Source organism: Microcaecilia unicolor, chromosome 14 (assembly GCF_901765095.1).
Source record: "Microcaecilia unicolor chromosome 14, aMicUni1.1, whole genome shotgun sequence".
In the NCBI taxonomy this organism is placed as follows: Eukaryota; Metazoa; Chordata; class Amphibia; order Gymnophiona; family Siphonopidae; genus Microcaecilia; species Microcaecilia unicolor.
In genome coordinates this window covers 8,672,024-8,696,522 of record NC_044044.1, presented here as the reverse complement: position 1 = coordinate 8,696,522, position 24,499 = coordinate 8,672,024, and the positions used below count along the sequence as shown (strand labels likewise).

Genomic DNA, 24,499 nt, shown 5'->3' with positions numbered 1-24,499 from the left:
CATTACATGACACTTATATCCCACATACTCCTTTAAAGTTCAGTGTGGCTGACAAGAAAAAAAGGAAAGAATTGAAACATCTCCAGGAATTGCATGACTTCTTAAAAAAAACATATTTGGGCAATCTATTTGCTAAATAAAAAGCATATATATTTATGCAACCTAACCTCTTAAAAATGTTCTAAATAAAAAAAAGTTGTCAACAATCTTTGAAAACTCATATAATTAAATTATCTTCTAATATCAGTTGATAAAATCGTTCCAGTGTGTAGCTGCTAAATATGCAAATGTACTTGTGACTTGGCTTAGCCACCATTTGGAAAACAGGATACTGGGCTAGATGGACCATTGGTCTGACCCAGTATGGCTGCTCTTATGTTCTAAAGTTTGAAAAATATACTTGCTATATAGTGCTTGATTTACCTGAATTACATATAAAAAAAAATAGCCTCATTCTGTTATTAAAGTTTGTGAAATAATCACAGAACACGTGGCAGCTTTTTCTTCTGAGATGACAACCCAGAGTGGACATTTTGTTCAAGAAAGGTGGGGTGGGGGAAGGACGCAAAGTAGGTGTGGCAAGGGAAATAGGCAGAGCAAGGGGGCAGGACAAGGGAGGGGCATAGAGGGGGGTAGGAGTCAGGGTTTTCTCTGTCATAAAGCTGGCAATCCTACAGGTATTACAGACTCAAAGAAACACAGATAAAGTTTTCTGTTCTGGACACAGACCACTATACTAACATAACAGAGCTCACTGCAATATACTATGTGCTAATCTTCAGCACACAGTATTCTAAGGCATGAACACAAAAAAGTTAATTCCCAGTACATGCAAATTATGCTGCATTAAGTAAGAGCTGACAGGGGGGAAAAAAAGCAGATACCGTGACAGTAATAAGCAGCTGTTTGCTTTATCGGGAGTAAAATATCTCCCTTCGTGTCAGTATATAAATGGCGATCTGGCTGTCCTGATTCCCAGACAATCCCCACTTTAAAACATTCCCAACATCTTTGCACTTTTCTTCTACAAGTGCTAGACATGGTAGGACAGAAGTGATGGAACAGACCTTTCTCGCCACGCTTTTTCCGTGAGCGATCTATGTGATCCTTCAGCTGGATGCGCACCTGACGCTCAGTGGGTTGGTCCCGGATAAAAGGGTATTTCAGTAGCTGTTCTGTTGGTGGCCGGCTCAGATAGTTCTTAATCAGACAAGTGTCGATGAAGTCAATGAACTTCTTCGACCTGCAGGAAAACACACCAATAAGACTTCTTTGAATTTTATCCCACCACTATCACCAGAGTAACCCAGTGCTGAGACTCAGTAGAAAGAGCACAAAGACTTCTATAAACCCAGGTTCCAATCCCGTCTCTGCCATCAATCTCAATGTGTGACCTGGGCTGATGTATGAAAGCATAGATCTTTGTCCCCTGAAAATACAGGTTCCAATACCACTGCAATAACTAAATCTCCCTAGCTCTGTCGTCCATCTACATCCGTCAGGGAAGAAATCCTGTAACTTTCATTCACTTTATATTGGATATCATATACTCGCAGTATGTCAGAAAACAGAGTATTATTGATTTCATGTATCCTGGTCTACAGCATTGCATCTCAGAGCTTCATGTAATATAGAGCTTCCCAAACTTTGGCTCAGGACCCAAAATGGGGTCACAAAACCCATGTTGAGGTCACGACCTGGGTGGGCTCTCCATAGGTGCATTATTATTCTACACCATTGGAGAGGAAGAAGGGTGCCACACAATTTTATTTGGCAATGATCATGGGGTCATAGCCACAAAGATTGATATGCACCAATGTAATACCAAGCCTAATGACCTCACCATGCAGGTGGGTAAGAACCCAATTGCTAAAACTTGTATCCAATTAGATCATAAGATTCACAAAACCTATGAGAGGAATGACTTTAATTAACATCTTAATTCCCTGCAGCCCATGGAGCAGAGTCCTCTCTTGCCATGGGTATATGATCTCACCATTACACAGGTAAATAAAATGGTTTTAAGTGATATCCGACCTATATAATCCCACCGGACAGTTTCCACCCACCAATTACACTCTAGGTAATTGCCACCTAGGTCAATTCCCTCCTCTTCAGCAAGAACAATTCCCCTCCATATCATTTATACTACTTCTACATACTGTATATCTAAGAAAAAAAGAATATTACCTAATGCCAGCAAATCCTTTACTAAATACATGAAACAGTAGTAAAGTAACAAAAATATAAATACAGAATGACCAAAAATAAGATATAATTAACTAAAGGCAACTTTAATTAAAAAAAAATAATAATAAAAAAAAAAGGAAAAAAAATTGCAAACAAGTACAAAAATAATTTACACACACAAAAACCCAAGTGTGAAAAAAAAATGCAGGACATCACGGAATGATCAAAGACTAAAATCCTAAAACACCCTCAGTGAACATGTACATATATAAAAGAGTATGAAATAACACAAATGATACATACCTTATACAACAACCCAAAAAGTAAACATGAGAATAGTGAGTGACAGTATCTTCCACCGATACAGAATATAAAAAGTGCCTTACCTTGAAACCTGTATCGCCAAAAAGTAAAGTGTATAGCAAGAAAATGCTGTGCTTACTTGGTAGGAGCTTTAAAAAGAGACTAGTCAATAGTGCCGTAGCGATGAGGCACTTGTGCACATGATCTCAAAACATTAATTATGCATACAGAGCAAATCCTGTTGGGATAGCCTGATTGAAAGAATATATTATTTCAGGTGAGACTTTACGGGGGGGGGGGGGGGGGGATTCTGCAGGTGGCAACTGACACCTCGGGGTGGGAAACAGTCAGGAGAGATTTGACCTAGATGGCAATTGTCAAGAGGGCATAGTCCAGGTGGTTACTCGACGGATACCATATAAAATAACGTCTCTGGAAAGTATACCATTTCTTGGACTTCAGCTTTGGAGGAGGGTTCCTGGGGATGAGGAACAAAGCTCTCATTGGATGCATGTCACACAACGCTGTGAAAAGAGACAAGCAGAGATAATTAATCTGCAAGGACCCAAACGGCACTGAAAGCATACTTACAATTACATTCATCTATACTCACTCTTCATTTGACTCAATGTCTTTGCAGGGGCCAAAAGCAATACGGAGTCATAGCCAATGCTTATCTCAGCACAGCAAGATACTGCAATTTAGTGGTATTGGGCAAAACGGACCACAGGCCAGTGGTTAGTGGCCAGTAAGGAGTCTTGGATACTAGTTTGGTTTAGGATCTAATTATCTCTATTTTTTTTAAATCCCATTTTATGATTGGATTTTGAGGCACATAGGTTTTGGACTTTTTGCCAACTGTTGACTTTAGAGATATTTTACTCCCCATGTTGCGGGGTTGTATTTGATGGGAGGTTCAGTTTATCGTTACACTGAGTTGAGATTTCTCTCGGGGCAGTGTCTACAAATGGTGGAGATCTGTGATGGTTGTCCAGGAATCCATAAACCAATGAGCTTGATGTCAGTGCTGGCAAACTGGTAGAAAAACTAGTATAAAAAACAAAATACTGATCGTATATTTAGCCATGGCTTAACAGGATAAAACCAACATGGATTTAGCAAAGAGAAGTCTTGCCTTACCAATCTGTTCAGTGTTTTTTTTGTGTGTGTGTGGGGGGGGGGGGGGGGGGGGTTGTTTCTTGGTTTTGTTGACGGTGTTAATAAAACATGGGGATAAGGGTAAGCCAGTAGATGTGGAGGTGTATTTTCAAAGCATTTAGACTTACACATTACATAGGGGCTCATTTTAGACTTACAAAGTTCCATAGGTTATTATGTAACTTTGTAAGTCTAAGTGTTTTGAAAATACACCTCATAGTAACCTATGGAACTTTGTAAGTCTAACGACTGTGTTTACAAAGGCGAGCTATAGGTGTGTTAGCATTTTTAAAGCACATCAAACGCTAATGTGCTAATAGGAATGTTTAACTTTTAAGGCGTGTTAAAAATGCTAACGCACCTTAGTAAACATACCCCTACGTGTGTTGCAAATGAGCCCCAAAGTGTATCTGAATTTTCAGAAAGCATTTATCATAACATACTTCCAAAGAAATTACAAAAAATAGCACTTAATGCTAAACAGCGATCGAAGTTACACACTTTATAGAATATTGCTTATCACCGGGAACCACGACTACTTTTAGACACAACCATTTACACCAACGAAACCCTGGTATAAACTCTCTTTATAACAATGCGCATAAATTGTGGGAACACCCCCGATCTGTCCATGACCCTCCCATGGCTGTGCCAAATTTTGGGATACAAGCGTAAAATTTGCGAGCGGATCCAGCCACGTAAATTTACACACGTAATTTTAATTAATGCCCATCAACACCAATAATTGATCGTTAGCATTCAATTATCAGCATTAACTGGCTCATTCAATTAAATTGAATGTGCAATTTTTAGCGATTTTTATAGCATTCAGGGCTGTGTCTGTGGGAGGGACTATTAGTCATTTTTTTGTAAAAGCTGTAGCCAAGTTGGTGAGTTTGTTTAGTAACTGATGTGGTACACTAATAAAAATGATTGAAACTAAAAATATTCATAGAAAAAGTGATGGGCATATGAAACAGCTTCTCAAGAGTGGTAGTGATGGTCAAAATAGTTACAAAATTAATGAAAATCTGGGATAAATACAAACACAAAAACTTTTTGGGTAAAGTAAGCAGTTGGGTACGCTATGCAGTGTTACATTACAACTATCAACTGGTCAACATTCTTTGGATCATTTCTCTCTCTCCCTGAGCACAGATCTCTCACTACTCAGCAGTTCCTTTCCCCGACCCAAGCTGAGAAATCCCTTCCCCATTCTCCCAATTGGATCTACCCAACCCAGCCATCCCTGAACCCTGCATCTGACTGGCTACTGCAAAGCTGCTGCAGCTTTGACTGGCTGCTAGGGAGGACCATATGTAGAGACAACAGCCAGTCTCAAGACAAGCACCATACTTAGCCATTAAGAGTATCAGAGATAAGAAGCCTGGCTTTAGCTTGAGATTATTTATTGTCTGTGTTACACATCTAGCAACTTCCCGATTTCCAAGAGCATACTAGTGAATCACTCATATAAGAATGGCATCAGATAAAACAGACTTACGTGGGGCTCCCTCCGCCATCTCAATCGCAGTGATACCAAGGGACCAGATGTCACTCTGTAAGTCAGAAGAGGAAAAGCCGCTCATTCAGCAGTCTCAGTATTAAGTGCAAGATGATGCAGTATGTACCTAAAACCAGGGGTATTATTTTACATTCTCCTTGGACAAGAAGGATCGCTATAGCCACAAGAGGCTGCTCTATAAATGTTTTCTGAGCGTGCATGGATTTTCCCATGTTCTATCTCAACACACTCTTTCAAGATTTTTTCCAGCACAATTTCATTCAGTTCTTTCTCCATCTTTAACCAAGAAAGATTAAAAGCTTATCCTAGTCTCTAAAAATCTAATCTGTCTGGCAAAACTCAATTTATTTTAGTAAATCTGTTGTTCACTGTGCTGAACATAAATCCCCAAGTTGAAACGGTGTCATCTCTGACATACATGACCTGTGTGTCTGATGTATGGGGCCACCATACAATGCACCAAATTGTCTCAAATGTATTGCATGTCAACCAGGGCATGAAAAAATAAAACGCCATAGGCATCTGAGTGCTTCAGAGGCTTTGTACACACCTGAAACTGGTGAAGAAAATAAGAGGCAGGACTCTTGTCAAACCAAGATATCAAAGTGCCAGAACAGACCACAAGTTTCAAGTTTGTTTTTGATATACCATTCATTAATCCTATAACAAAGTGGTTTACAATATTATATTAAACCAAAAATAACTACAGTAATACACATATAAACAAGGAAAAAAGAAAAAACAAATCCATTCTGTTTCATGTTCCACTTCCAATCTTCTCATGCAATCCAGTATAACAGATCTTATATACAAGAATCAACAACTTAAAAGGAATTCTTTATGAGACTGCTAACCAGTGCTCTTCTTTCACAGTCATATTTCCTATCCCAAGAGAGAAGCTTGACCGGACCAGCTTTTGGAGAAGCTTTTGGACCAGCTGCAGCTGCCTGGTATCCACTATCCACCCTGAAGCAGTTCATTACAAGCACATGGATTAATATCCACAGTGCTTTCCTGTTAGAGCATGGACTGAACAAATTGTTCTCAGAGAGAGATCCAGCAATCGATCAGTCTCCACATCACAGTGATAACAATGTAAGTTGGTGCCAAAAGCACACTCAAATTACACACTCTTAACTTCAAAGTTTTCTCTTCTGGCATTGAAAGCTCCTCCTCTCAAACCTCAACATGGTTCATCAATGAAAGGAATTCTATGGCAATGACTCACTGCGCTAAACACTTCTTCCTTTAAGCCTCAAGGTGGCTCAATGCAGAAAAAGACTGGCAGTGCTGACACACACCTTCCCAAGTGGCACCATACTGACAGGGATTCACCAGACCAGCAGCACATATCTTAAGGCTCTTCTCCAACACAGCACCACTGACGGTGATCACTTGGCACAAATATCAGGCTCCAGATGCTCAAACAAAGTTGCAAAGGACTTGCCTGCTAGTCCTTCAATTCCAATGTCAGCTCCCCACTCAGAGGGCCCTCACAGTTACAGCTAACAAAGAACTCATAGTCAAACTCCACAGCCCCACCAAGAACTTTTAAAGCTATGAAGAAAATTTCTGTAGGAGCACTATGGTTTTCAGAAGTTAATGATTTCCTCTCCCAACAAGCTAAGCAGTCCCCAGAAAACTGGCTGAAGGGAAATAATACAAAGAATTCTCCATCTTCAGAAAAGGGTTTTAGCACCCACTCTGAGCATGATCTACAATCAGAGCTTTGGGAATCTAAACTAAGTCTAAACCCCTTGCCATCACCTTGAGGTAATTGTTCTCCAAGGATCTTGTCCAGCCCATCCATGTAGCAGCATAAAATTAAGTCTCAGTCAGAGGCCTTCTCGTATGTAAAATTTCTGCAAAAGGTATCCCAGGAACTGTCTGGGTGGTGCAACATTCAAGTTTGTTTGATCAACCTTTCAGCTGTATTGCTGTGGCTTTCTTCGGGGTGATGCTGTGTGGTTGGTCTGTGTGCTGGGTTTTGTGTAGTGGTTCTAGATCCATATTGGTTGCTGTCTGTCCAATCAAATTTAAACTCTTGAAAGCACAAAAAGTCATTGGGCCTCAGTGCCATTCTTCTGGGAACTAAACTTACCCTGAATAAAAAGTTACCAAGTCTTGTTTAGTTGATACTTTTGTCCTCTTTTTAGGTTGTGGAATTATTTCTACCACTTCTTTTATCTTTCTGGGCCACCAACGGTCTTCTTTTTCCAGAATCCTTGTATCATCAAATCTGATAGTAGGACCCAGTTTTCATCACATTTTGGGGGAGGGGGGATGCTATAGCTGATCTGTGCTGTTGTATTTATTGTGCCTCATATGTTCTTGTAATCTTTCTTCTAACGTATGTCCAATTTTACCTATGTAAGACTGGCCAAAGCTGCACAGGATTTCATAGACCCTGGTGATTTGGAGTAGATTCTTCAGTTGTTCCACCATATGGGATATAGTATATGGGGCATGCTGTATACCATTATGATATTGTTCTATTTTAGCAGTCTCCCTATGCTATCTGTACCCCCCTCTCCTCCCCCCCCCCCCAACAAATGATGAAAGGTGGAAAAACAAGCTTCTGTTCTTTTCCTCCTGTAGGCTGTCTTTCTAGATGTTATGGTAAAGCAGACAGGTGACAACCTGGAACACACCATATGACACAGAATGCCCAAGAAACTATCACAAACACTGGCACAACTAAAGGATTCCCCCCCCCCCGACCACTGAGGTATATGAAATCCCATGCAGCTGTGGTCACCCATATATAAATGGAACTGGCTGTACCATAGAATACAGGCTACAAGAATACACATGATACTATAAATATAACACAAATGAGTTATAGCCTTACAAGCAATGACAACTGGTCATACTATCAGATTTGACAAAAAGATCCATTGATGGCCCAAAAAGATACAAGACAAAGACAAGACATCCCTACAACCTCAATGAAGACAAAGGTCTCCACATAAAAAAAAGACTGGCAACCATTCATAAAGTTCAGTGACTTTTCAAATTTTCAAGAGTGTAAATTGATTGAACCGAGACCGTTACAGAGTCCAATTGTCTTTTCCCACCCTGAAGAGTTTAATCTGATTGGAGAGAGACCAAAGACTTTCCCTACCTTCAAGGAGTTAAATGTGATTAGATAGATACCAGCCAATCCAGATCGAGAACCAACTACATAAAAACCAAAACACAGACCCACCGCTTAGAATCACTCTGAAGAAAACCACAGCAAGATGCTGAAATGTCGGGTCAAGCAAACTTAGACAGGGCACCACCCTGACGCTTCAAGAACTACAATACCAGCCACATAAGGCTGTGAGAACATATCCCAAAACTGTCACTATCTGCACAGGAACAACTCGATTCTAGGTCAGACTACCTATGCCTCTTCAAATGCCTACAACACCCCCAAAGACCTCACAGCTCTTTATTTCCAAAAAAATATATGAACTAAAACAAAGATTTAGCAAGCTTCTCTTTCTGTCAACTTCCAAATGGCTGAGACAGAGTTGTAAGGATGTGCCAGGAATTGAACCTGTGACCTCATAGGCCAGTGATACTGGCCAGAGACTTCCAACAGACCCACAGAGACTGCTCAGCTACAATCTGAATTCTGAGAAACATGACAATGAGTGGCCAAAGGAGCAGCCCTGCAAAGGAGCCCTCTGGATTAGCAAGAGATGTGTCATATCAATGCAATTCATTGCATTTTTATATATTCACACATTGTTCTGGAATTTTCTGGTCTTTTCTTTTGGGTCTGCTTATTTCTGTGTGTTACTGTGCGTTTCCACTGATAGTTGCAAAACAGGAATTTCTGGCTGACCACAAACTGTCAAAGACCATTGCCATGACATCCCAAGCAACTGTCTTGTTACAAACAAACTAACAAGACCCCCCGTTGTCATGATATTCCAACTGTTTGTTACAAATATAAGTTACTGAGCAGAGGTGTGGCAAGGACACTAAGGCCCTATCACAGGACTCCTATGTATTTGAAGGATTGCTGATTGGGTGATAAATGAAGTGGTCCTTTGTGATAGGAAGGGTATATAAGTAACTGCTCATCTAAAGAGACTCTGAAATAGTCCGACTGGCAAGAGAAGTTTCATATCCTTGCCCACAACAAGGGATGTCCTCCCCCCTCCCACCCCGTAAGAACTAATTCTTTACAGCTAAGAATCTTTCATTCATTCTTTCTTTCTTTCTGTTCTGTGACCTTTGTATGACAGTGAGGAATAAACTTTCCTTCCTCCTTTTTCTTTCCTTTATATAATTAGTTTGATTACTTATAATTACCAGAGGTACTGATGTTAGATTTTATAAGTTTGCTACTATTTTCTGATCCTGTGCTGATGAGTAATAAAGATACCTTTCTTTCTAACTTAGTCTGACTTTTCCTTTATTTCTAAGAATAGCATAATAAAAATGCAGCCAGTACAATGTTTATATTTGAACACTGTGTATTGTACATTTTTGATCTGGGCTTCTTTTAGGATGTATTATACATGTTCTTCAATTTTATGACTCTTTGATCACATTGCTTTTTGGCTTTTAATGTTCATTCAGTCATACCTTATATTGATCTGTTCATTTTGTATTGAACAATTTAATTTTGGTCTGAGGTTGCATTATAATTAAAGATATGTTGTAATGTTTTGACTTTTAGATCACATTGTCTTTAGATTCCTAATGTTCATTTAGTCATGATTTTCTTTAGAACAGTTTATGTTCAATTTTTATCTTGTACATATTCACATAGGCAATCATTGTCTTCTCATCGCTTAAGTTACACATGCCACCGGTTCAGGTATACGCAATACCATTTAGTTTTTATTTCTTTTAGTTTCCATGCTTTTATTTTTCACCATCTCATTTTTTTTTACTCTGCATTATTATATTTTTAGCATTTATACTGAATGAGAATGGCACGCTGCGTTTACTCAGATTAACATATCACCTCCATATTTATATAATTACTAGGAAAAAATGCCCGTTTCTGAGCGGAATGAAACGGGCGCTAGCAAGGGGCCCCCTCTCTCCGTCCCTTGAAGCTACTTGCCTTGTTCGCTGTGGGCCGTTTCGGGCCTCGAGTGTCAATAGCTCCGCCCTCGACGTCATGACGTTTTGACGCGTCATGACGTTTTGACGCGAGGGCGGTGCAGACACTCCAGGGCACACCGGATATCTCGGGCGCCTCAACTTCCATGGAGGCTTCAGAACGTTGGGGTTGCCTTTTATATATATAGATTTTCTTATATATCACACTTCACCTCTAGATGGCGACACTATACCTCCTTTTTACTATTCCTTTCATTCTCATGCATACCTAGTCAAATTGGTCTCTGCGTTGTTTCAAGCTCTACTGACATCACTCTACCACATGGTTCCAGTAACACTCATACATGTATGGACATTGATCAGTTATTTTTATCCATCAGCTCATACACTGCCCTTTTGCATTCGTGCTGTTCTCATTCATATTCACAGCTTTTAGCTTAATACCGCGCACACGCATTCATCCACATAATGATGCAAGAACATGACACTGCACGGATTTGTTTTCTGGCACGGTTTTTTAGTCTGTGGCCTAAAAAGCTATTTCCTCTGTGATTTTGCTAAAGTGTATCCTATTTATCTAAGATATCTGACAGTAAATACGGAAAGATATAAACAGAATGGAGTCGATCCAGAGGGCGGCTACAAAATTGGCAAGTGGTCAATATGGGAACCTCAACATGTATAAGCTGGAAGAGAGAAGGGAGAGAGGGGGTATGATACAGACATTTAAATACCTCAGTGGCATTAATATACAGGAGGTGAGATTTTTTAAATGAAGGAAAACTCTGGAATGAGAGTGCAAAGGAAGAAGTTGAGAGGAAAGACGCTTAGGAGGAATCTAAGAAAATACTCCTTCACAGAAAGGGTGGTGGATGCGTGGAATGTCCTCCCAGTGGAGGTAGTGGAGACAAAGAATGAGTCAGAATTTAAGGAAGCATGGGACAGGCATGTGGGACCCCCTTAGGAAAAGAAGGAGTTAGTGGTTACTGAGGAAGGACAGACAGGATGGGCCATTTGGCCCTTATTTGCCATCATGTTTCTATGTTTTTAAGATCACGTAAAAGTACTATTTTGCTTTTGTGTAATCTCATTTAGATTTTATCATTGTCATTCACTCTGTTTCAGTCCATGCAGCATTTTACTGGTACAGCACAGATAGTTCTTTCATCACCACAGTTACCTTATTATATAAATTTAGGCATGTTGTAATCACGCACACACATTTCTACACTGTTTTCATATTTTGCTGTTGTGAAATCCCATTTTGGTTCTGTTGGTGTCCTTTACTTTGCATCGGTCAGTGGAGCATTCTTCTAGTATAGGGTGGTCAATTTCTTTTACCACTATGCTTACCTTTTTATTACACATATATAGATGCAGCATGTTGTAATCACATACACGCATCTCTATAGTTTCAGTTACATTTGTATTCACTGTTAGGTTGGCACTCAGAGTATATTGGTTTTTCATTTTTCACACATTTTGCTTTTAAATAGTTCACATTAAGCTTGTGTGCATGACATTCTTATGATTATGCACAAATCAGCACTGCACTGTATTTGTTTTTCATGCTTTTCACATTTGTCTTTTTTCTGGTGCCATTTATGGCTTTCATCCCTCACTTTCTCCGTAAGTTTCTCTTTGTGGTATTTTTAGTATTTTACCGAAAGTTTAATTCTATTACTTTCATTGACATTTTATTGTAGTAACGGGTCTTGACCTGTACCCTTACGGTTTGGTTTACATTTTGATTCCATTTAAACTTGTACTTTATGTCTTGTTTCTATAGTGTTTTTATGGTTCAACGATTTTTATTGATGACAATCAAATATACCATCTGCATTACCAATAGTGCGTGCAGCGCTTCTGACGGACTTTTTAAAATAGTCTTTCTAAAGACTACCATGCTATTTTTGAAGAACCAACCTCATTACTATTTAGCAATTCTCCGTGCAAGAGACTGCTGTAAAATCTTCAGAGGATTTCCGTCATCATTGCTCTGCAGCACTCTGCACAGCAGACTCCTGATGCAGGCCTGACGGCCGAAACACGACGTTGTGTCGAGTCTTCAAACCTTCAATAAAGTTTTTTTATTTAAGAACATCCTCCAGTTTCTGGTATCCTTGGTCGTACTCTCACTTTTTACACATTATTATAATCAAATATACCAGACACAATTATAAGATCATATACAATCTTACCAATAACAAATAAGTACAGGCCTCTCCATACAGCTATCATCAATATTTCATATATATACCAGACTATCCCACATCCCCCACTTCCCTTCCCCCTTTGTAGTCCCCCACTAATGCCGAAGCGCCTAAGTGCTATGCATTCCTAGGGGGCCTGAACTCTGATAGCCCCCCCGGGGAAACCCACACCACTGCACCGGTTTGAGTCATATACCCATTCCATCACAACAGATGCCAAGGGAAAACTACCGCCCTCTAACTGGTAGCAGTTTTATCCCCCTTCCCCTCCCTTCCTTCATCTTTATTAGTGAATAATACAATCTTCGATATACAGATATACGTGTCAGTAGAAGAAATACTGAAGACCCACATTGGTTCTGCATGGACTAGGCTTTACCATCAGCTTTCTATAGTCCTTCCCAGATCCTCTGTCCCCCCCCCCCCCCACCCCTGGGTACACGAGGGTCCGATTAACCTTGAAGAGATCTTGAGTCCACAAGTTCCTTGCTGCCTCTGCCTGCAGTATATCGAATGACACTCTTCCTCGTTCTCCTCCCGCCTTCTATAGTGTTTTTAAAGCGTAGCGTCTTAGTGCCACTCCATTTAATATTAATATTCTTATTTTAACCATAAGATTTTCTCTGTTTGTGGAGTGGTTCACAGGTATTTTATTTCCAACCTATTCACTTAGCTGCTCCTTCTATTTTGATCTGCACTCGTATGATTCTATCTTCTCACAGTTTTAGCATTGATATCGCACATCTAACTTTTTATTGTCCTTTTCCTAGGCCAGGGTTAGAACACACTAGGATAAAGGAGAGAGGGGAGGGGACAGGGTACATACCCTGTAGTCATAGGTAGCATCAGGATTCTCGTCACAAGCAATGACTTCTGGTGCCATCCAATAGGGTGTTCCAATGAATGTATTCCGCCGGCCTACTGTCCGGTCCAGTTGCGCGCTTACACCAAAATCAACTGTGTGAAAGGGGGAAGAAAGGAGAAGGTTATAAGTGCTTGCATTTAGTAGAGCATTAGGTGCTTCCAAAACATGAGCACAGACAATTTCAGGGTGCAAGACTGAACTAAGTTTTCATATCGCCTTCAATTCAAATTTAAAATTCAAATTCAAGTAAATTCTTGTATACCGCTAATACCCCCTTTCTAGGGTTCAATGGAGTTTATATTCTAGGTTAGACAAAAGCAAATAGTGTTAGTGTGAGGTATGAGAAACATTAGAGACCACAAACATTAAGGAAAGGATAACGGATGATACTAAGAGGTAGAAGTCATGATTGTTTTCTGTATTGATGGGAATAGGTAGAGAGTTCCATATTTTGACTCTAAGAACAAGGAATAAAGAGCTGAAAATCTTCTAATTTCTAATTGTCTTTTGGAATGGTGATGCTAGCATCAGTTGTTTCGGTGCCGAAGAGAATGATGTTGAAGCCTCACGACATCTTAGGGTCAAGTCCAATGCCGACTGGTCCCGGGAGCCCTGCACAGCAGTCGGCATCAAGGCAGAAGACCCAGTTTGATGCAAACCTACTCCCAGTGTCCAAGACAGACCTAGCAGCCATGTGGACCGATGTGTTTGATGCCAGTGCAACTCTCTACGTCTATGTCGAGGATTTGGACCTGGCTTCAAAAAGTTTCTCTCACTGAGCCTCTCTGGCTAGCTGGGTTCTTTTCTTCATACAAAGACACAGAACACAGCTGGAAGGGGTATGTTCAGGCCCCAAACACTGAAGACACCAGGAATGAGTGTCTTTTTCAGAGAAAGTCCTATTGCACTGGGTACAGCGCTTAAAGCCACTGGGATCCTTCGATGACATGGAAGGGAAAAAAGCCGTGGCCAAATCAAATGGCTCAACGCTGCCGGAAAAAAAAAGGCAAAGCATCTGAATAAATGCAATGAACGAAACCCAACCGAAGCTCAGGCCTAAGAGGGACAAAAAAAGTAGGGGAAAAACCCTTAAAAATGGGGAGAAATACCTAAACCAGTAAGGGAAGCTGCAAAAAGTGACAAAAAGAAAAAAAAAAAAAAAAAAGGAGAAAAATCTCCCAGGAAAGGCACAACTCGCACAAAAAAAAAAAAAAAAAAAAGTAACTGCACACCAGATGATGAGAAAAGCTGCGGAAAGCATGTCCTCTCCTCACAGTGGAACAGGAGAGACTGCTGGTCCTGTGCTCTCATGGTGGGCGGGAAGGCACTCACGCAAGTACTGAGACAAGTGTTTGCAGTAAGTCTGAGATACTGTGCATACCCAGACTAAGAAGTGAGGTTCATTACTATCATGGTATATGCAAAACTAACCCAGTGTGGGAACCAACATTTATCTGTTGATAAGCAGAAATGAGTCAGGCACACAAAATGGGTAACCCACAAGCTCAGAGCTACTCATTTAGCTATAACCTGTCTATTTCCAGGACTACACTGGTCATAAAAAATGCAAGTCTCTCTAATGTTAATATTACAAAGACAGGTTGGCAAGAACAGTTTGAACAAATACATTTTCTAATTGTGGCCAAAGTGAAGGTACGAAGCTTCAAGAAAGAAGTAAGGATGACATTACAGTCACATGGCACAGTGGTCACTGCAGTGGTGGTCAGACATCAAGAAATGATTCGATAGTATGAAGCTATGAGCCTTTGCACACTGTCAGGGCTGGCTATCATTTCAGACTGACTGTGGAAAGAGGCTGGATGAGAAACTTTTCATACATCTGGTCCGAAGCAAAAATTATTATTGAGAGAATGGATGCATATATTGAGCCACATGAAGTTAATGAAAGGCAACATGGGCAGATGGCATTGCATCTTAGAACACCTTATTGCTTAAGTGGTCTAAGAATCTGGGATCTATAGCAAGGCAGCATATTAAAAGAAAACATTCCACATTTTCTTACCTTCTTCATTGTGAACTAAACTACCGAGGAAGAATGAGGAAGTCTGAATTTATTTAAACCAGGTGCTAGCTGACCAACTTATACTTTAAAGCTCCTCTTTTTTGATACAGGCTGAATGGTTAGTGGAGACTGTCACACATGAACCTACCACTCTTGTAGAAGGTCACAGACTGGTGCACCTACAGAGGCCTTTGGTGCTTCTATTATCTTTAAAAGCACAAAGGCATCTGAATGCAAACCTGCTTCCTATTGTGATAGTAAGGGAACTTTTCTTGACATGTGCTGAACAAATCTCAGGTAAGAAATGTCTCCATAAAGATTTTTATTTTGCATAGGAGGGGATGGATTACAAGGAATTTCTGCAGGAGCCGCATCTAAGGAGGATTCTGAAAAAAGAAAATCCAGACCTGGACAATCTTTTAGGGTGTTTTGAAAGCATTCTAAGTATGGTGAGGACAGGGTATAAAATGCTTCCCTTGTTGTTTGGAGTCTAAAATAGAGTACAGGGGGATGTTGAGATGATCAAGTGTCTCTCTCAATAGGCTTACCATTTGTGGACTAAGATGACATTACACTGGGCTACTAAAAGTGAACAGATAACAGATCTTTAAAGTAGTTCAACAAATTGTAATCAGTAAGTGTAATCAGTAGGATGTGCTCAACAGATACCTGAATTTGGTAGAACAGTGTTTATCAAGCTGGTCTTGGGATACCATTTAGCCAACCTTTCAGGATATCCACAATGAATATTCATGACATTTAGGTGCATGAAATGGAGACAATTCATGCAAATTTATGGCATGCCTACTGAGAAACAATGTGGTGGAAGAGCAAAAAGAGCAAACTGTATATTGATATTTATTTAGTATTATGTTAATGGTCAATGTACAATTTATTTGGAAAAGATTGTTATTTTCTTTGCTTTCAAAAGGAGCCAACGATGGGCCACATAGAGTTACATGCTCACCTAGTTTCACTTCAGCATTCTCAGTCAGCAGCACATTCTGCCCCTTAATGTCTCTGTGGATCACTTTGTGCGAGTGAAGATGCGCCAAACCCTGAAAGAAAAAGTGAATGACACCAGGAGATGTTGCAGTCAGAAAAGCAATAAGGGGCTGTCATTTCAAGGAAAAACTCTGGCTATCCCAGAGAGAGAGGGAGAAAAGTACTTACCAAGGGAAGGGATGTTCACTGACCTCTGTAGAAAAGAATACACTGTAGTCTCTTACTGCAGATATAGGTACTGTATGTAGACCCAGCACAGATTAAGTCATCTGGCGATTAAGTCAAGAGGCGTATTTTCAAAGCACTTAGCCTTACAAAGTTCCATAGGTTACAATGGAACTTTGTAAGGCTAAGTGCTTTGAAAATGAGCCCCTTAGTAAATTAAGCCCAGGGAGGCATAAGAACATGAAACTCTTGCTGGATGCCTGGAACAAGACTCAGGTGAGGGCCCTCCTGAAACCCCTTAAAAGCCAAATAGGGAAACTTTTCTAAATAAAAGGAGTTTAAAGGACAAGCTATCTGAAAGAGACACAACTGGGCACGCCTGAAAAAAAGCTATCATGAGCCTGAAGGAAGGCGGGAAGGAGAACTGGAACTGTTAAAAGCTCAGTATGTAGCAGGTGGACAGATCAAGGAGCTGGACCCTAAGCAGTTAAGTACCCAACCATCATTGGGTATATAGGAAACCCACAATAAATATGCATGAAATTGCCATGCATTACTTCAATCATATGCAAATCTTCCTCATACATATTCAATTTGTATATCCTCAGAATCCAACTGGCAGGGTCTTTCCTGAGAACTAACTTGAGAACCACGGTTACAGAAGGACCTCGTGGGATTATTTGCTGACCTTACTGAATTAAATCCTTTTTAACAAACTTAGGGCCCTGTTTACTAAGGTGCGCTAGCATTTTTAACCTGTGCTAAAAATTAGTATGTACTAAACGTTAGAGACGCCCATATATTCCTATGGGCGTCTCTAACGTTTAGCACATACTAATCATTAGTGTGCGCTAAAAATGCTAGCACGCCTCTAGCACAGCTTAGTAGACAGGGCCCTAAAATATGAAACCAAAGCTGTATCTGAGAGGAGAACGTTTTCCAAAAATACTAGGACTAGGGGGCATGCGATGAAGCTACAAAGTAGTAAATTTAAAACAAATCGCAGAAAATCTTTCTTCACTCAACGTATAATTGAGTGGTAAAGAATGTGGTAAAGGCTTTGCGGAGTTTTAAAAAGGTTTGGACGGCTCCTAAAAGAAAAGTCCATAGACCATTATTAAATGGACTTAGGGAAAATCCACTCTTTCGGGGATAAGCAGTATAGAATGTTTTGTACTTTTTTGGGATCTTGCCAGGTATTTGAGACCTGGATTGGCCACTGTTGGAAACAGGATGCTGGGCTTTGGACCTTTGGTCTTTCCCAGTATGGCAATATTTATGTAGAGGGCAAATGAATTTAGTTTGGACTTGTGCAGTCTATTTTTGTGTTCTTTTCAACAAAACTGCAAGTTAGTGCATTAAAAAAATACATCTCTGTGCAAAAGCCTCTATTTGTATGTGGCTTATTAGTGATTAAGATTATGCCTTCACAATCTGATTTTTTTCAAGGTTAACATTGTCTAAATAAGGTTCAAAAATGGTTGACAGAACACTGGCTAGTTTTAAATAAATAAATAAATAAAACAAGGAGCCTGCTGGCTAACTGTGTACCAGTGGACTCATTAAAATATTTGGGAGTACTAATTGATTACCAATTAACACTTAGAGCTCAGGTTTCTAATGTAGTAAAAAATATATATACATATATTCTGTACTGTTTATTCACACTTTGGTGATTTCTGTACTAGATTATGCTAACGTGTTCTATTCTGGTAGTTCCTCTAATACTTTAAGAATATTACAAAAATTACAGAATGAAACAGTGCGATTGCTTGCTAAGGCATGTGATAGAGATCATGTGACACATGGATTAAATTTCATTGGTTACAGGTCAAGTTCCATATTGAACTTAAGATCTTGGTACTGGCACATGGGGTACTTTATAAGGGGTTTTTTTTCCTCTTATTTAGTGTCAGTTACGGTATTATATGTACCTACTAGACCACTTAGGCCTTTAGTGTGTCTAAGGATGGTTATTCCCCCTGTATCTAGAGCCCATGTGGCTTCCACATGGGATTACTTTTATTATGGCAGGCTCCAGCCTTATGTAACAAATTAACAATTGAGAATTGCAGTGAAGGTTCTTAGAAAAAATTTAAGACTTATTACTTCTTTTTTTTTTTTTTTTATATTTAAATTTATTTAAATTTCAACAACAACAAAAAAAACTTCCGACAGAACAAGACAACTCAAGGTGAGGCATGATATATCCCAACAAGACAAAGTAGAGAAGGGCCTTGGTCCTTCTAAACGTGGTGCCTGTCAACATATGCAACTACCCCACCCAATCCCTCCCTCCATTAAAAAAGGGGAGCCACACATAACAAAACAAAGGAGTGCAGATGCTCAAACCCAACGAGTTACGTGTTTAAAATTAGACTTTGGGCTTTAGGGGAAAGGGAATAAATATAAGTGTCCCAGATTGACAAGAACTGTTTCTTTCTCTTAAAAGATAGACCAACCTTTTCTCTCTCCTTCAACACAGTATGATGAAACATACTCCTCCAAACCCAGACAGAAGAAAATCAGGGACAGTCCAAACTTTCAGGATTGACTTTTTACCTAGCAATGCTGCCTTGTGGACAAACGTACCGCCACACCTGCTCTGCAATATAAACAATTCATATTTATCTAACAAAAACCAGCATGTTACGTTCCTGGGTAGTGAGACCTCAGTACGTAGGCCAGGCCTATGAAAGACAATCTCCAGTTTTGACAAGGCAAGCGGCTGCAGCCAACCAGCAAAAGACAAAGAAAAGAAGACAATAGGATCAAAATTCACAAATAGCAAAGGTGGAAATGGAACTCAGGTACACAAGAAGCAAGAATGAACTGGAAATCACTCACACAGGCTGCAAAGGACAAACTGGAACCCGTGCACACAGAAAGTAAAACTGAACTGGAGGCCCAAAGCCAAACCGGAACCCATGCACACAAGAAATAATACTAAACTGGAGACTTCTCACACAAATGTTAAAGTGTAATACTGGAACCCACGCACACAAGCAGTGAGATGAAACAAGCTGGAACCACTCACACAAGCAGCGAATGGCTGCACAGGAACCCATATATACAAGCAAGGCAAAACAAAGCTGGAACCCACTCACACAAGCGACAGATGCACAGGAACCCAAACGTACAGGAAGCGAAAGGCTTGCTGGGACACACACACACACACAACTGGAAACCACTCACACAGACAGCTGCACCAGACAACAAGAACCAAAATCCACAGGCCTGGAAGCTGGAATGGCGTTTTGGGACCCACAGGCAGCAGACAGCAAACTAGGGCGGCTTTGACACGAGAGTGTCAGAGTCCTGACTTGCCAGGGTTAAATGCCCCACTCCAGTCTCGGTGTCTGACGTCACTGCGGGGTGCGTGAGCAGCAGGCAGAGCAGCCTTGCCGTGTATTCTGGGATCTGACTCCTCCAGATCCACTGGTGGGACAGCAGAGGACTGCGAGTCACAGTAGGACTGTGACACAGCATCTGAGAGTGGTACAGTCGAGCCCAGATGATATAGATGATGTTCTAAATAATGAACAACCCGAGCCCAAAACAGAAGAACCCTTGAACAATCCCAAAAAGTGTGGAAAAATGAACTAGGTTGTTGACTGCATTTCTTACATAAAGGGAAATCAATTCCTCCCATATTAAATAACTGAGTTTAGATTATATGCACGGTGCAGCACCCTGAATTGACATTCCCTTAGATCTGCCGCTATTGTAAAGTTTGGAATCCGAGCAATCTGTCAAGATCTAGGGAAGCGGGTGACCTACGCAAATCCATCACCTTTTGTCTGACAAGTGTAATGTGTTTTCAATGGGGAGCATTTCACAATTGCTTTATGGAGAACTGAGAGACGATCTCTGTCTTTTAGTTCTAGAAAAGAAAACTAGAACAATGGTGAGCAGGCAGTGCAGTTGCATCCAGGGAAGAAACAGTGTTGCAATTGATGGCAGACAAAAGTGTCTGTCACTTGAACAAAAATTCTCCCCCCAAAGCCTGTAATAGTAATAAAACACCAGTCAGATGCAGTACATTTTCCAACTGCAAGATTCCCAGTCCCTCCCATCTTCTAAAGGTCCCATTCTCAATTCCAGGGAGAAACACCGCATTCTCCCAGTAGGAAAGAGATCAGAGGTGGTGGTGGTTGGGGGGGAGGGGAACACCTCAGAGACTACTGAAATCTAGCCACAAGTTCCTTAAAGGATTTAACAGAATGCTTCCCTGCAGGCCAGAGGAGAGTGCATTCCCAGGCACTTGTAACACAAAATTAAAATGCCATGGAGAAAACAGCTCCACTTCCACTCGAGTAGAGGTATAATCTTCTGTGTCTAGGAACCAATCACCCAGATGTCTTGCTAGACAAGCCTGCTTGTACTTGTACAGATCCAGTAACCCTAAACCCCTAAACCCTGCCAATTACCCAACAGCTTTTGCAAAGGAACTTTTGGTTTTTTTGCCACCCCAACAAAAACAGGACATATGCCGATGAAGCCAGCGATTATCCTCACTCAACAACTTAAAGGGAAGTATTTGCAAAGTGTATAGCTATCTGGGAAATTCCATCATCTTAAAAAGGTGTATCCTACTATGCAACCCAAGAGGTAATCTCTGCCAACCTGATAAGTTTTCCACTGTGGAGTCTAACAAATGAGAAATATTGAGATGGTATAACTCTGAGGTTTTGTTAGATAATTGAATTCCCAATTATCTTAACAGAGTTGTTTGCTCAACACAAGGGAAACTGACCCATCCAATCTCGCCCAACCTGCTCCAACAAGACCAATGCCAGGGGCCTCTGGAGATTCAACTGGAAAAAATCACTATATTCCTTAAAATCTTCCATTAATGCCCCAAGCGATTGTTGGGGGGTTAGAAAGATGTACCAACAAGTCGTCTGTAAATACAGAGATTTTAAATTCTGAAGTCTTAAAGGACACCCCGGTAATGTCAGGATTTGTCAACATATCCCTAATAAGGGGATCTAACTCCACAACAAAAAGTAAGGGAGATAAGGGCAGCCCTAGCACGTGCTCCAATTCTAGGAATGTTTGTTGCCCGTGTGCTTTTGAAGTGGATGAGGACCACAGGGCATTTAAATGTAACTTTAATTCAACATAGGTGAACCAGATAAAGAAAGGGATAGTGCAATTAACTTTATATATGCTAAGCAACTATGAGCTCTTGTTTTTGTAGAAAAGGTTTCAATTATAGGGGGGATATAGGCTACCATAAGTCCCAAATCAGAAGAATTACCCGATTGCTGACCGAATAGCAAGACGTTACTGCCCCTGTAATCCAAAATGTCAGGTGACAGTGTGGCTGTCGGCCGCTAGAAACAAATCAAAGACAGGAAGCCTCAACATCTATATGATGTCCCAATAACTGGTCTAATAGTGAAAGGGAAACCCACCCCAGAACTATTCCAGGCAGCCTTTCAACGTAAATGGCATATGGCGAGATGGCTGCACCCTAAGAATCCAGACCAGAATATTGTGTCCATGAAATTAAAAAAAACATAAGCCTTCATAGTTGGATAAAACATTATTCCTAGTAATCCAAGAGGGAGGTGAAAACCTCCTACAATCTGGAGCTCTGATCCAAGTGATACAACTGCTCGAGGAAGATTGCACTACAGGAGCAGCACTTAGTGATTTGAAAAAGTTGCACCATTAACAATGCATCAACATTTCCCCATAGGGTCCTGGAAGGCGCTCAGCAAGACTTGAGTTGTGCCCTGATGATGAACACGGAGTTTTGCAGGGTACATCAAGGTAAAGACTTATTACTTTAAGTTGACATTTGGACTTTCTGATCAGTAGTTGCAGATTATTACTTGAGGTATAAATGACGATTGATTGCCAATATGGATGTTTTACTTTCCTATCTAACCTGTCATTCTGTTTATTACTTTTGTTCATATAGATTTACAAACACAAATCTCCTTTGGCGACACCCTGCAGACACAAGAGATGCAACTTCTTATCCTCAATATTACTCTAAAGAAATTGGTGCTGAAGCGTCTTACCCTAAGTATTTCCCTGCAGATATAGGCAATACAGTCTTCTTTCAGTGCATTTCCTTTGGTATTCTTCACAAGATCCGTTACTGAACCTGCCCCACAGAACTCCATCACCAACTGCAACAAGGAAAAAGGAAGATTTACCTGCATGGCCTCTCTCATTCCTCCTCTCTTTCATTCTTAATTGTCTTCTGCAGCAGGCTGACTAATCTACTGAAGAGGGCTTTAAACTAGAATCAATAGGGATGGGTGAGCAAAGCCCCCAGGTAAGTAAAACATTAAATATCTCTATAGAAACAGGAAAGAGCAACATCTGGAAAGCTAAGGTGCCCATTTTCAAAAGAGAAAAACATCTGAAAAGTGGCACAGAGTGGCAGATAAACTTTTTATTTTTTGCAAAAACGTCCAAGTCGCAATTTTTGAAACTCATATTTGAGATGCTTTTCTCTTCAGTTTGCCTAAATCACAAGGATGCGTGTTGGGGGGGGGGGGGGGGGTGTTTTAGGCAGGCCCAGAATTTGGACATTTCTCAGAGATAATGAAACAAGATAAAAACAACTAGGGCAAAAATGGTGATGTTTTTATCTAGTCCTATCTCAATCATGACTATGTCACAAAAAGTGTCCTAAATGACCAATGGAGGGATTAAGGTATGATTCCCCCCCCCCCCCCATTAATCCCCCAGTGGTTATTGACTCCCTCCCCCCCTAAAGATGTGACAGTACATACCAGGCTCTACAACAGTGTCAGAAGTTATGGCCATTCCTATTAGACCAACAATCTGGTCCTAGGAGTAGGCTAGTGGTCAGTGGAGTAGACTGTAGAGAAAGGGAACCAGGTCCATATCTCACTCTAACTAGTACACTTGTGGTGGAAATTATGAGCTCTCCAAAATCCACAAACAACCCACTGTGTGTGTGTGTGTGTATAGATAGATAGATAGATAGATAGATAGATAGATAGATAGATAGATAGATAGATAGATAGATAGATAGATATATATAGAGAGAGAGAGAGAGAGATAGAGAGAGAGAGATAGAGAGATAGAGAGATAGAGAGAGAGAGAGAGAGAGAGAGAGAGAGAGAGAGAGAGATTTTTCTGGTTTAAAATACAAAATAAGGGTATTAAGATGGGAATTGTACCTGGGACCTTTTAAGTGAAGTCCACTGCAGTGCCCCCTAGGCTGCCCTACTGATCTGATGTTTGTGTGGCCAGTGTATTAAGAATGATGGCCCCCAGACATCCCAATGGCTTGTTTTTGTGTGTTTTTCTCTAGGATATTTTTTTTCTCTTAATGAACCTAGAAGAGACAACACTGTTTTAAAAATGTGTAGAAAATAGGGATTTAAAAAAAAAAAAAATTTTCTGGTTCAAGAATTGCCATGTTCAGGATAAGATTTCTATATGTTTTCAGCAAAATGTCTACAATTTTGACTTGGACATCATATTGAAAATTCCCTTCTATGTATACTAAAGTCCTTAGTATGAGAAATAAGGTTTTTGATCTAGATGCCAGATGTCCAATTGGGGCACTCCTTTTGAGTGGTCAACTAGAAGAAGGGAGATCTTGAATTGTCTAAAGGGAGAACTATCTAGGAGTAATGGTAATGGAAGTCATGCTGGATAGGGCCATATTGGACCTACTACTATTATTTCTATCGTGCAGTCCATTGTGTTAAAAAAAAAAACCTTACTATTCTCTGGCCTGTAAGGTTTTTTTTTTGAACACAATGGACTGCAGGACCTCAGACAATATAGTTCCCACATAAGCAACTTATAAATAAGCTGAATGACTGACTGTTAGAAACTGGTTGAGAGTAAGGTGACCATGGGTAGTCGTAAATGGAGTTCACTCTGAAGAAAGGGACAATACCAGTGGTGTGCCACAAAGAATGGTTCTTGGGCTTATTCTTTTAAACATTTTTGAGAGTGATATTGTTGAAAGGATGCCT

General features: G+C 40.4%; 1 protein-coding gene across 4 annotated transcripts in view; it reads right to left on the bottom strand.

The window, feature by feature from the left end:
* The window catches only part of MINK1 (misshapen like kinase 1), a 302,641-nt gene that overhangs the window by 154,582 nt on the left and 123,560 nt on the right, over positions 1–24,499 (bottom strand). For all 4 annotated transcript variants that reach the window (XM_030186952.1, XM_030186954.1, XM_030186955.1 and 1 more), the window contains exons 5-10: positions 22,553–22,663; positions 16,315–16,405; positions 13,286–13,416; positions 5,156–5,210; positions 2,939–3,017; positions 1,068–1,243 (exon numbers count right to left, since the gene is read on the bottom strand). In XM_030186952.1, the coding sequence (XP_030042812.1) occupies positions 1,068–1,243; positions 2,939–3,017; positions 5,156–5,210; positions 13,286–13,416; positions 16,315–16,405; positions 22,553–22,663 (643 nt within the window). The remainder of the gene's footprint in view (positions 1–1,067; positions 1,244–2,938; positions 3,018–5,155; positions 5,211–13,285; positions 13,417–16,314; positions 16,406–22,552; positions 22,664–24,499) is intronic.